Consider the following 14098-nt stretch of genomic DNA (forward strand, 5'->3'; position numbering starts at 1 on the left):
AAAATGGACCTAAGAGCTGATGCTTCACTGTCCTGCACAAAACATTTATACTCCATAAGTGCTGATGGTTTACCTGGCGTGATTGGTAAATGTTGCTTCTTCACTAAACAAGATACATGATACTGGAGTATCCTGCCTTAATGGTCATGTACATAAGCTAACATGGTTCTCATAATTGTTTCCATGCAGCTCTTGATGGTGAGAGATGTGGTGGGATGGAACCTATGTCAGTGGAGGACTCTTGCCTGACTCATTCCATTTGGTCATACAGTTTCACATAAGATAGTGTGCAAATCAAGTGCAACAGCAGCAAGAACATTAACTCCCCCCTCCTCTGTTGTCACTTTTTTCCTTCTGTTAGGTTGTCTAGGTGTAACACTACGACATTCACATAACTGGTTGAAGAAGTTGATAAATATTTGCCAAGATGGTTGACAGATGTTGGGATATCTTGCTGCACACACTGTACCAGCACGAACTGCATTCTCCCTACACTCTCCATATATCATGAGCATGTTGGATTTTTCTGCATTGGTAGATTTCATTTTTCCCATTTGACCTACTGCTTGGACTATCACACAATTACAGATCAGCAAGTCTCAGTACACTCAAGGAACACACAAGCACACTGTAAGCAAATATAACATCATCATACCTAGAAACTACTCAGGTTGACTGGCTAGCAAGTGTCATTGTGGAAACGTGTCAGAGTACGATACCTCATAAACAACTCGCGCTAGAATCCTTCGACAAACACCTCCGACTTTCTAATTTATTCTACTTTTAGTTTGTTAATGTTAGTAGGCATTTTACCACTTGAAGAAGTGTATCTTTGCACAAAAAATACTTTTTCTAAGTATTATTACATTCTGTTGATTGGCTAACACTACAAGCCCCTGACTACCAATCCATATGTGAAAACTGCACGTGAGTAGCACTTTCCATTTCCACAATATTTGTGATACAAGGTTTAGGTGATTAATCCTGTGTAGTATATAACTCGCTCAATATAGTAATAAAATTTTGTTCAAATGGAACCATTGCTTCAGGCTGTGCATATCCTATCAATACATTTTATGCATATTTGATGATAGATTGAGTTGCATAATGTATTTTTGAATCTATAACATATTAGGCATATAGACTGAGTTTGTAACTTGACAGTTGCATAATATATTTTTGAATCTATAAAATTTTAGGCATATCAGATTTACATTCTTTGTACACAATATCAATCATACTGCATTTATATGACCCATTGAGGTAGCCAAGTGCATTAAAACACCTGCATCTGGAACTTGTGGAGGCACACTCACCCTCACCTCAAATGGATGATGTGCAGTACTTTGAAAACAGTGTCATATTGGACAATGCGATAACCCTAGACATGGACAGTAGGCGTACACACATTCTTTCCCAGAGGGCAGCTGGCAATAGCTTGAAAATGCCTTTGGGAGTTGTGACCCCAAATTAATAATAGCCTGTATGTGGGTATGGTTGATTCTCCACAAAATTGGAAAAGTATTGTGCCAGTCCTGTTTGGTATTTGCTGGATACAGGATATAGTCCTTCAAATAGAAAGGATTGCATTTATATGCTTTACGCTTAGTAATTTAAAGTTAATACACCAGTACTGTGAAGCCATGTTGTTGTTGTGGTCTTCACTGAAGACTGGTTTGATGCAGCTCTCCATGCTACTTTATCCTGTGGGAGGCTCTTCATCTCTGAAAAACTATTGGATCCTACATGTTTCTGAATCTGCTTACTGTATTCATCTTTTGGTCTCCCTCTACAATTTTTACCTCTAACACTTCCCTCCAATACTGAGTAGGTGATCCCTGGATGTCTCAGAATGTGTCCTGTCAACCAATGCCTTCTTTTGGTCAATTTGTGCCACAAATTTCGCCAATTCTATTCATTACCTCCTGTTACATGATCTATCCACCTAATCTTCAATATTATTTGTAGCGCCACACTTTGAAAGCTTGCCCTCTTTTTGTGCAAACTATTTCTCATCCATGTTTCAGTGTCCATGTTTCACTTCCTTACCTGGGTGCACTCCAGAAAAAAATTTCAGAAAAAACTTCTCAACACTTAAATTTATATTCAGGGTTAACAAATTTCTCTTCTTCATAAATGCTTTTCTTCCTCTGCCAGTCTACATTTTATATTCTCTCTACTTTGGCCATCAGTTATTTTGCTGCCTAAATAGCAAAACTCATATACTACTTTCGGTTTCTTCTTACCTAATCTAATTCCCCCAGCATTACCTAATTAAATTCAACTGCATTCCATTATTCTTGTTTTGCTTTTGCTGATGTTCACCTAATATCCTTTCAAGATAATGTCCATTCTGTTCAACTGCTCTTCCAAGGTTTTGTGTTCTCTCTGACAGAATTACAATGTCATTGGCAAACCTCAAAGATCTTATTTCTTTTCCCAGATCTTTAATGTCTACTCCAAATTTTTCCTTTACTGCTTGTTCAGTGTACAGATTGAATAATATTGGGGATTGGCTACAACCATGTCTCACTCCCTTCTCAACCACTGTTCTCCTCCACCCCTCCAATTTTATTATTGCCATCTGGTTTCTGTACAAGTTGTAAATAGTCTTTCTCTCCTTGTATTTTACCCCTGCTACCTTCTGAATTTAAAAGAGAGTATTTCAGTCAGCATTGTCAAAAGCTTTATCTAAGTCTACAAATGCTATAAACGTAGGTTTGTCATTCCTTAATCCATCCTCTAAGATAAATTGAAAGGTCAGTATCGCCTTATGTATTCCTATATTTCTCCGGAATTCAAACTGATCTTCCCTGAGGTCAGCTTCTGCCAGTTTTTCCATTCTTCTGTAAAGAATTTGTGTTGCTATTTTACAACTGTGACTTATTAAAATAATGTTTTGGTAATTTTTACTCCTGTCAGCACCTGCTTTCTTTGGAGTTGCAATTATTACATTCTTCTTGAAGTCTGAGGGTGTTTCGACTGTCTCATACATCTTCTCACCAGATGGAAGAATTTTGTAATGGCTGGCTCTCCCCAGACTATCTGTACTTCTAATGGAATGTTGTATACTACTAGGGCCTTTTTTCGACTTAGATCTTTCAGTGCTCTGTCAGATTCTTCATGCTGTTACATCTCCCATCTCTTTTTCATCTGCATCCTCTTCCATTTCTGTAAAATTTCCCACAAGTACATATCCCTTGTATAGACCCTCTATATACTCCTTCCACCTTTCTGCTTTCATTTCTTTGCTTAGGACTGGTTTTACATCTGAGTTCTTGATATTCATACAGTTTGCTTCTCTTTTCCCCAAAGCTCTCTTTAATTTTCTTGTAGTGGTACCCACTTTTCCTCTAGTTAAATATGTTTCTAAATCCTTACATTTACTCTCTAGCTATTCCTGCTTAGCCATTTTGCACTTCCCATCAGTCTCATTTTTAAACATTTGTATTCCCTTTCTCCTGCTTAATTTGCTGCATTTTTATATGTTATACTTTCATCAGTTAAATTCTGTATCTCTTGTGTTGTCCAAGGATTCCTACTAGGCATTGTCTACCTATTTGCTACTTCACTGCCTTCACTATTTCATCTCCTGAGGCTACCTATTCATCTTCTGCTGTATTCCTTTCCCTTGTTCCAGTCAGCTGTTGCCTAATGCTCCCTCTGAAACTCTCAACAACCCTCAGTTTATCCAGGTCCCACCTCCTCAATTTCATACCTTTTCCCAATTTCTTCAGTTTTAATCTACAGAACATGACCACTGTATTGTGGTCAATGTCCACATCTGGCCCTGTGATGCTATACATTGTAAAAGTACTACTTCTTTCAGTCAAATCACACTTTCTATTGAGATTCTTTATTTCTATCTTACAAGTAATGGCAGTTGCTAAACTCAATAACTGTTAGCCTCCAGTTGGTGGGGTTAAGTTCAGTGCAGCCCATGCTGTTTGTGGTGTCTCACCATTCACAGTGTAGAAATTTAATTAAATGTAGCTACTTTTTCCAAGAATATTCAATAATGATTTCAACAGTTGCAGGGCTGTAGGTGTATATGAACTATAAGATGTACTAAAACTGCAAACTGCTGGAAAAATTTAAATGTAGCCTGTTCATACTGCTTGTGTGTAACATGAACAGCCTTAAAACATTCTGTTGTTTATGCACTATGTGGTTCTTAAGTTTGATTGCTTTCTGATAATTAATTATCCAAAATTGTAATACTTTGATACTTTATTTTTTGAGCATTGAGAACTATATTTGGCATAGCCAAAGGGACTGTGTCAGGAAAAGGAGAAAATTTATGAACTTAATCATATGTCAGCTGAAAGCTTCAAAGTATGGTTCCCAACAAAGCATCCTAAATGAAAGTTAGTTACTGAGGTTCTGTAAATGCAAACAAAATAAAATTGATTGAGCAACTCTTCAAAATAGCTAGAAGGAAGAACTAAACACACATCTTTAAAATAAGAACTACATTTCACAGTTTTGTACCTTATTTAATATTTTCTAAATAGTTAAAGCAGTCATGACATATTATAATGCTTTACTTAGAACACATTAATTTGCCAATATATTAGGTACATTTGCAGCAAAATGATATAACTGTATCTGTGTTTACATCTGCACATTGTAAGTCACCACAGAGTGTATGCTGGTTCATAGTGTATCATTATAATTTTGTTCTCTTCTGATAACATGTGTGTATTGATTTTTCTAATTTTATTTTCAATGTCATTTTGAAGGAAGTGGTGCATTTTTCAACTCATTTAATAGTGTATTCTCTTGGAGTTTCTACCAAAGGGAACTCCAGGAAGGAGCTACAGTAGTCTCAGGCGATTGTTATGAACAACCTTGGACCTTGGAAAGTGTTCACATTGTTTCTGCCTTGTCTTCTCCCCACAGAGCACAAATTTCATTATCTTGATATGTCAAACAGATACTGACATGCTACCAAATTGAAGGGGAACATTTCTTTGCACTGGACTGTGGCCAGCAATGTATGGGTGCACCATTACATCCTGAAATTGAAAAAAAGCGGCAGGGAATAGCCCAAAGAGACAAATCTGCACCCATCAAAGCCAAAAACTGACTCTGTGGGTAATGTTCTTTCAGGAGTCTTTTTTGATTTTGGAGGAGTTCTTCTCACAGATTTTCTCCATGAACATAGTACTATTAATGCTGCATACCATTGCCTACTTCTGGACCAAATTAGAAATGATGCACGTTTCCATTCCGGGATGTAATCATGCTTCATAACAATCCTTGATGACACACAACTGTCCAAACTCAACAAAAAATTCTGGAAGTCTTCTGGACAACACCAGAACATCCTTCATATAATTACAACTTATTGCCCTGTGATTTTTGTTTCTTTGGAACAGAAAAGCAAGCAGAAGGAGAATACAAATTTGACAACAATGACTCTGTGGAAGTGTGCATGTGCGACTGGTTACTGTCACAGTCATGCTCATTTTACGAAAATGGGATCAACAAACTGCCCTCATGCTAGGGGAAATGTGTTTCCCATTCAGGAGACTATACAGGGTGTTACAAAAAGATACGGCCAAACTTTCAGGGAACATTCCTCACACACAAAGAAAGAAAATATGTTAAATGACATGTGTCCGGAAACGCTCACTTTCCATGTTAGAGCTCATTTTATTACTTCTCTTCAAATCACATTAATCATGGAATGGAAACACACAGCAACAGAACGTACCAGCTGACTTCAAACACTTTGTTACAGGAAATGTTCAAAATGTCCTCCGTTAGCGAGGATACATGCATCCACCCTCCGTCGCATGGAATCCCTGATGCGCTGATGCAGCGCTGGAGAATGGCGTATTGTATCACAGCCATCCACAATACGAGCACGATGAGTCTCTACATTTGGTACCGGGGTTGCGTAGACAAGAGCTTTCAAATGTCCCCATAAATGAAAGTCAAGAGGGTTGAGGTCAGGAGAGCGTGGAGGCCATGGAATTGGTCCACGTCTACCAATCCATCGGTCACCATATCTGTTGTTGAGAAGCGTATGAACACTTCGACTGAAATGTGCAGGACCTCCATTGTGCATGGACCACATTTTGTGTCGTACTTGTAAAGGCACATGTTCTAGCAGCACAGGTAGAGTATCCCGTATGAAATCATGATAACGTGCTCCATTGAGCATAGGTGGAAGAACATGGGACCCAATCAAGACATCACCATTAATGCCTGCCCAAACGTTCACAGAAAATCTGTGTTGATGACGTGATTGCACAATTGCGTGCGAATTCTCATCAGCCCACACATGTTGATTGTGAAAATTTACAATTTGATCACGTTGGAATGAAGCCTCATCCGTAAAGAGAACGTTTGCACTGAAATGAGGATTGACACATTGTTGGATGAACCATTCGCAGAAGTGTATTCGTGGAGGCCAATCAGCTGCTGATAGTGCCGGCACACGCTGTACATGGTACGGAAACAACTGGTTCTCCCGTAGCACTCTCCATACAGTGACGTGGTCAGCGTTACCTTGTACAGCAGCAACTTCTCTGACGCTGAAATTAGGGTTATCGTCAACTGCACAAAGAATTGCCTCGTCCATTGCAGGTGTCCTCGTCGTTCTAGGTCTTCCCCATTCGCGAGTCATAGGCTGGAATGTTACATGCTCCCTAAGACGCTGATCAATTGCTTCGAACGTCTTCCTGTCGGGACACCTTCGTTCTGGAAATCTGTCTTAATACAAACGTACCGCGCCACGGCTATTGCCCCGTGCTAATCCATAATGGGCATCTGCCAACTCCACATTTGTAAACATTGCACCGACTGCAAAACCACGTTCGTGATGAACACTAACCTGTTGATGCTACGTACTGATGTGTTTAATGCTAGTACTGTAGAGCAATGAGTTGCATGTCAACACAAGCACCAAAGTCAACATTACCTTCCTTTAATTGGGCCAACTGCTGGTGAATCGAGGAAGTACAGTACATTCTGACGAAACTAATATGAGCTCTAACATGGAAATTAAGCGTTTCCAGACACATGTCCACATAACATCTTTTCTTTATTTATGTGTGAGGAATGTTTCCTGAAAGTTTGGCCGTACCTTTTTGTAACACCCTGTATAAGTTCATGTATATGAATATTTCTGAAGCTTGAAGAATTATGAAATTATAATTAAATGGACACCCTAACTGCAGCCAGGCATTAATATACTTCATTGAGGACATGTTGAAAATGTGTGCCCCGACCGGGACTTGAACCCGGGATCTCCTGCTTACATGGCAGACGCTCTATCCATCTGAACTACCGAGGGCACAGAGAATAGTGTGTCTGCAGGGACTTATCCCTTGCACGCTCTCCGTGAGATGCACATTCCCAACATGTCCACACCACTACATTCGTAGTGCGCCTAATAGATGTTTGCCCATCATACTCATTACTCATGGAAGATTATCTACCAAGTCCCGTACTGGTTCGGGCATAGTGTTTGCGTTCGCACACAAGAAGGTCAATGGCTGGGAAGCCATATTTTAACTATATATGACTGTAGCATCTGTTCCCGAAAGAAGTTACAATAGATGACCGTGCAGCGTTTTGCTAGAATGAAATGATAATTAAATGGACACCCTAGCTGCAACCAGGCATTGATATACTTCATTGGGGACATGTTGAAAATGTGTCTCTAACCTGGGATCTCCTGCTTACATGGCAGACACTATCCATCTGAGACATCGAGGCCACAGAGAATAGTGCATCTGCTGGGACTTATCCCTTGCACGCTCCCCATGGAGCATGTCCCCAATGAAGTGTATCAACACCTGTTTACAGCTAGGGTGTCCATTTAATTATCATTTCATTCTTGCAAAAAGTTACATGGTCATCTATAGTAACTATTCTTTCGGGAACAGATACTACCGTCATATATAGTGAAAGAATTATGTTTGATTCACTCTCATTGGTAATGTATTTCCAAAAAAAGTTAAATGTAATAATTTAACCATCAAAAACATTCTATGTTGGCCCTCATACCATAACAGACAGTTCTGTCATGATAAACTAAGTAAATTTACAGAGCAAAATAAATTTCAGTTTGAAAATGATTATGAATGAGGATTATGAACACAAACATTACGGAAAGCTTTAGTCCACAAATACAGCTTGTGGACTGCTCTCTTGTATGGACTGCTATTGATGCTAACTTGAAACTTAATAAAGTTATTAATTAGATTACAAATATGTTTCAAGAAATATTTCCTAAAAGGTAGTAGGTAAATTTTGTGTGGCATTGTCTGAAGAGCGAAGTACCAAAGCAAGGATGGTACCTCACAGTGCAACCACAAGAAATGGCAGTCACTGCAAGCTCTATTGTCAAATGAGCATCTACTTATGGTAAGCAGAGGACTGCTCAGCCCAGTCCACAATGATCGAATAACACAGTAAGACAACAGCATCCTCTTCTACTAAACCATGTGTGTACTCAATGTCTTAGGCAGAACTGTATGCAAAAGTTACTGTTAAATGTACAGTGATGAAGAGACTTGTGTTCTGTCTGTAACAGGTGATACATTAATGTTCAGAGACAGTTGTGAACACACATGATATTTCTGTGGAAATGAATTGTACAAAATTAAGTAAATCTCCTTACCTATGTTGTAATAAAGTGAACTAATATTTCATGTGTGAACATGAATTCAGTCTCCTTCCAGAGCAAACCAAAGAACCCACTGCAGTACCACAGAGTTTTTTTCATCCTGTACAACAGCTTGAACTACTAAGGTTATTGGTATTTTGGTAGAATGAAAAGGGAGCATTATTCAGCAGCGAAGAGATCAAATGATCACAATAAGTTTATCCATTACAAACTATACAACAGAAGTCTTACAGGACCATACAGATGTTGAACATGTTATTGAAGGCTGAAATTGGTAACTCGGTAAAGTAAAAAGTATCTGGAATTTTGTTATGAAGTAAATAGGAAAAACTTTTAGAGAAAATATAAAATGAAATGATCATATGACATTATTGGCCAGTAGACACCATCTGGGGTTTTTTAGCCGTTTTTTGCAAGTTTATTTGACTCGATTTAGGTGACGTAGATTGAGGGGTTGGGAAAAAAAGAGATAGATCACTTTATTAGTGATCCAGAAACAATTACTGATACACTGCGCGACAAAAAACAATGGAACACACAGAAGACATCTTCAGATTGTCTATGTAACTTCATACATGTTCACACCACATGCAGGTAAGCAAATCATTAGAGTTGCAATTCTCTGTGATAGGCAGAAGAGCCACCAGTGTTATTAAGTATTCTTTGTACAATATCCAGACTTGTGTGGCATTTGGATGTGACTGTAGCTTGAAATTGTACTGCATGGGACTTGAGGGCAAGCAAACTTTCACCAAGCAAAAGCTTGGCCAGACCACATTTGACCACCACAAGGGAGGGTCACCATATTGTGCACCAAGAACATCTTAAACCCCTTCAGATCTGCAGCTGCCACTTGAGAACAAGTAATGGACTCCCTGGAACGTTCTTTTTCGTCCCATGCCATTATTTAGAAACTAGCAGCAGTATTAACACTGAAATACAAATTGTGATGTTTGGCATGGTTCCATGATGGGAAGCAGGGACGTAGGCCATGGGTGGTGAAGTTTCATTCTGTTTCCTCCTCCCCTTCTGGGTGCTTCAGTTTTTTTTTGTTATGCAGTGTAGATTCTTCCAGAATTGGCCTTTCATTCTACTGCAGCTTCTGCACTATATTGAAACTCCTGTCATATAAACATTGGCTTCCATTTTCTTGTTTTAATTTTTAAAAAATACAGTGTCCTATTATATCCCACAGCTCATTATGCTGTTACTTTTAGTTAATTAATGTCCTTGACACTTTTTTTCAGCTAGAGGCCTTCTAAGTGCTCCTGTACTCAAGAAATGGGGAATTCTGTGCCCAAATTCACAATTGCGAGCATGCAAAGAATTCCAATTCACTCTTCAAAAAGCTGCTGCAGCCATTGATTTTAAAATTGAAGATGGTGTAGTGTATTCAGTTCAAGAAGAACAAGGGATTGCGGGCTACATCCAAGCTTTGGATCATTTGTTGTCATCTTTTACTCCACAGATAATATTAATCATTTTGCAAAACAAACGGGCTGACAGGTACAAGTAAGTACATGTTTTATAGAAATAGCCCTCTGACTATGATAGTTTCTTTTTCTAACATGCCTCGACAAGTATTTCCATCTTAAGTGTTATTAGTTTGACAGGTATTAACTCCAGTAACATATTGAGCGTCTCACTGCTGCTTCTTGTTAATGTATTGGATTGTAGATGTTGGAAAATGAAAGCCCATTTGGACTGTGATATGAATAAACAATCACTTTTTCTCCTGCACACAAGTAAATGCACTAAAATGTGTCTAAATGCTTAGATTGATTGATTAGTTAGTAGGATCACAACGACGTATTGAAGATTTTTGGATGAATGATATTCTAACTTACCATTTTTTGCCCACAAATTGCAGCACCTATATTCCCCTTAAGAAAAAGGGGGATAGGTTGCTACTCACCATGTAGTGGAGATGTTGAGCCGCAGATATGCACAACAAAAAGACTGCTAAAGAAGGAAGGTTTTGGCCAAAAGGCCTTCTTCTGAAATTAGTCTACACACACACACACACACACACACACACACACACACACACACACACACACACACACACACAAGCACGCGCGTGTGCACACGCACGCACACACACACACACACACACACACACACACACACACACACACACACACACACACAAATGCAACTCATACACATCTGGCTGCTGTCTCTGACTGCTGACACTAGTCTGGCCTGGAATATGTACAGCTATGTCCACTTCATTTGCATTACAGTCAAAGTTGTATTTCCTATCCACTCTGTTCATCAATCCAGTTGCTTGTTTTCCTGTCTCTCTTAGTAGTTCCCTAGGTGAATGTCTCATCTGCTCACTGGGTAGCCATAAGTTCTATAATAGTTATCATATAAATAGTCAATGCTAATTTGAGCCAGTTTATTTTCGGTGGTTTTATTACATATTTTTCATACTGTAATTGATTTTTGTGGGTGTTGTCAAACTGGATCCATTATATATTCCCATTAGTTGTTTATTGTACTAGAGGCAATCAGAAGAAATCACCAGCAAACTGAAGGTGGTTTTGGCATATTCCTGTAACAGGAATCCATTCTTCTTCTCCAATTTATGGATCAGAAGCCTTTGTGTGAGGCAGCTGAGAATAATTTAGGGGCAAAGTGAGTTCCATCCTGACTCCTTTCCACATTTTGAATTTTCCACTAGTCTAAATGAAGTATAATGAAAGCACTGATGTCCATTTTCTTCCGTATACACTGATGGGGAAAAAACTGCAACACTACGAAGGAGTTGTGCAACATAAAGAAAAGTTGACAGGCGTGTTTCTAAATCTGAAAGATTATGTCTATTTAAGTTTTGAGCCAGTCCTTTAAGAGTGGTCCTATTAGCGGCACAATGGGGATACAAATCTGGTTTGATTCAAATAAATGATGTAACAGTTGTGAGCATTAGTTACCTTAGAGATTGGATGTTGATGTTAGTCAAGAATGCCTTAGGGTGTCAAACACACTGTTATCAACATCATACTGAGTTTTAGTGAGGTCATGTAATAGGCCTATGAGAAGCTGGATGTTCCTTCTGTGATATTGCAGGAAGACTTGGCAGGAATGTAGCCACTGTAGATGATAGCTGGCAGCAGTGATTACGAGAATTCATAGTCACAAGAGGACCAGGCTTCAGACAGCAACGTGGCACTACTGAGAGGCAAGACCATCATGTTTGGCACATGTCTCATGTGTCATACTGAATCTGCAGCAGAGCAGCAATTTGAACATCAGTTGGGACCACAGTGACACAACAAACTGTTACAAACTGTTTACTTCAAGAACAACTGTGAGCCAGACACTGTAGCGTTCATTCCACTGAGCCCAAACCACCGACATTTGCAACTTCAGTGGGATCAAGTGAGAGCTCATTGGAGGTTTGGGGTGGAGGTCTGTTATGTTTTCTCATGAAAGCTGATTCTGCCTCAGTGGCAGCAGTGGTCATGTGTTGGTTAGGAGGACACCAGTTGAGAGCCTACAACCAGTTTTTCTGTGTGCTAGATGCACGAGACCTACACCTGCAATTAGGGTCTGCAGTATGATTTCGTATGACAGCAAGAACACTTCGTTGGTTGTCTCTCACACCCTGCCTAAAAATTTTTATGTCAATCAGGTGATTCAAAATGTTGTGCCGCCATTCGTGAACAGGATTCCAGGGTTTGTTTTCCAATATGATAACACTCGCCCACATATCACTGTTATAACCTGACACATTCTATAGTGTATTGACTTGTTGCCTTGAGTTGCTTGATCACCTGATCTGTCTGCAATCAAGCACATATTAGACATCGTAGGGGAACAATTCTAGCATCATCCACAAGCAGCATTTACTGACCCCGTATTGATTGACCAAGTACAACAGATATGGAACTTCATTCCACAAACGGACATCCGACACCTGTACTACACGATGCATGTTTGCATCTGACATTCTGGTGGTTACACTGGTAGTTAATGTAACACAATTTCATATTTGAAATGGATTATTTTGTGCTTACTGCAATATTAATCACATACATATGTTACCTAGACATACGTATTACCAAAATTTCTTTACTCTGCATTAATTTTTTTTTTTTGGTGTTGTGGTTTTTTTCCTGTCAGTGTATTAATGAGGGTTCAATCAGTGCTTAATTCTCAAGTGCTTTTAGTGTACATTTTGTGGAAGCTTAATTCAAAGTTTTCTTAAAATCTCTGAATCCCAGACAAAGTGATGATCAGAACCTTTTGCTCCAAGTATAATTATGTCCTTAGTTTACAAGTGGCCCATTGTGCTATATCCACGTTGGAAGCCATTTTATGTTATAGGTTAAACCTCAGTGCTCTTTTGTGCTCAGTGAGTGATAATTTCCGTAGATATCTTTGAAACTACAGATAGGAGACTGAGAGGTAAGGAGTGTTTTCCATCCCTTTTTTCTGTCTCCTCCTTATCATCAAAGCATACAAATTTTAAACACTGGTCTGCAATCCAACTGTACCTTTTTCAGTTCAGTGTTCTGTGTAGATCACATCTTATATTACACAGATCTTCAACAACAACATGTTTTGGCCTAGAATATGAAATAAAATGCGCAGAAAGCATTCTTTTTTCACAAATATTTTGTAAACAATTTTGCAAGTTCCTGTTGTGTTACTCCAGATTTAATCATTTCAGCTGAGACATTCTCTCTTGTTATGTTGCATTTTTCATACCTTAAATGGCTGTACAGACCTCATCTAGCATTACTCTGTGAGAATTTCACTAGTTCTATTAATAAGAGTTTGTTTTTCTTATCAATCTCTTGAACTTAAAAAAAATCATGGAGTGCGTGTATTACCCATCTGTAGTATAAAATCTTTGTCTTCTGACATTTGATGAAATTTCATTTCTACCCAGCATAATTTTTGTTTTCTTCACTTTTGTGTTGTTTCCAAGTGTTACTCTAATAAAATTTTCACTGTATCTTCTCATATACTCGGAAACATGTTTATGAATAGTTTTATTTAAATAGGCATATTATCATTTACTTATGTTCTTCTCTTCTTGTTTCATTTTAAATTTTCTTTCCTTTTTGTTTTTTGAACCTCCAGTGTTTTCTACTCTCTGGACAGTTGTCCCTTTTGTACTTGTGTGAAAAATCCCCATTATCTAGAATACTGAAACTATTATTTTATTTAATTTGACCTTAAGTAAATTCTGACTTCCTGTGTGCAAAAGTGGTTCAAAATCTGTTAATTGTGCACTGCAGGAAGACAATGTAGTGGCTGAGGGAAGTAGCACAGTCAACCAAGTCACAAGACTGTGTATAACTTTCTACACCTACATCTGCAAACCACTGTGAGGTATATGGCAGAGGGTACACCAGGGTTTTTTCCTGTCCATTCACATATGGAGTGCGGGAAGAACGTTTGTCTGAATCCCTTTGTGTGCATGATAATTGTTCTAAT

General features: G+C 38.7%; 1 protein-coding gene and 1 non-coding gene across 2 annotated transcripts in view; one reads left to right on the plus strand and one right to left on the minus strand.

Moving 5' to 3' along the window:
• The window catches only part of LOC124596818 (piwi-like protein Siwi), a 267140-nt gene that overhangs the window by 121207 nt on the left and 131835 nt on the right, over window positions 1-14098 (plus strand). The window contains exon 8 of the mRNA XM_047135901.1: window positions 9892-10156. Within this exon, the coding sequence (XP_046991857.1) occupies window positions 9892-10156 (265 nt within the window). The remainder of the gene's footprint in view (window positions 1-9891; window positions 10157-14098) is intronic.
• Window positions 7233-7307, minus strand: Trnat-ugu. Its single transcript has one exon. It is a non-coding gene; the product is annotated as a tRNA-Thr (tRNA).

The sequence above is a fragment of the Schistocerca americana genome, chromosome 1 (assembly GCF_021461395.2).
Source record: "Schistocerca americana isolate TAMUIC-IGC-003095 chromosome 1, iqSchAmer2.1, whole genome shotgun sequence".
NCBI classification, from domain to species: Eukaryota; Metazoa; Arthropoda; class Insecta; order Orthoptera; family Acrididae; genus Schistocerca; species Schistocerca americana.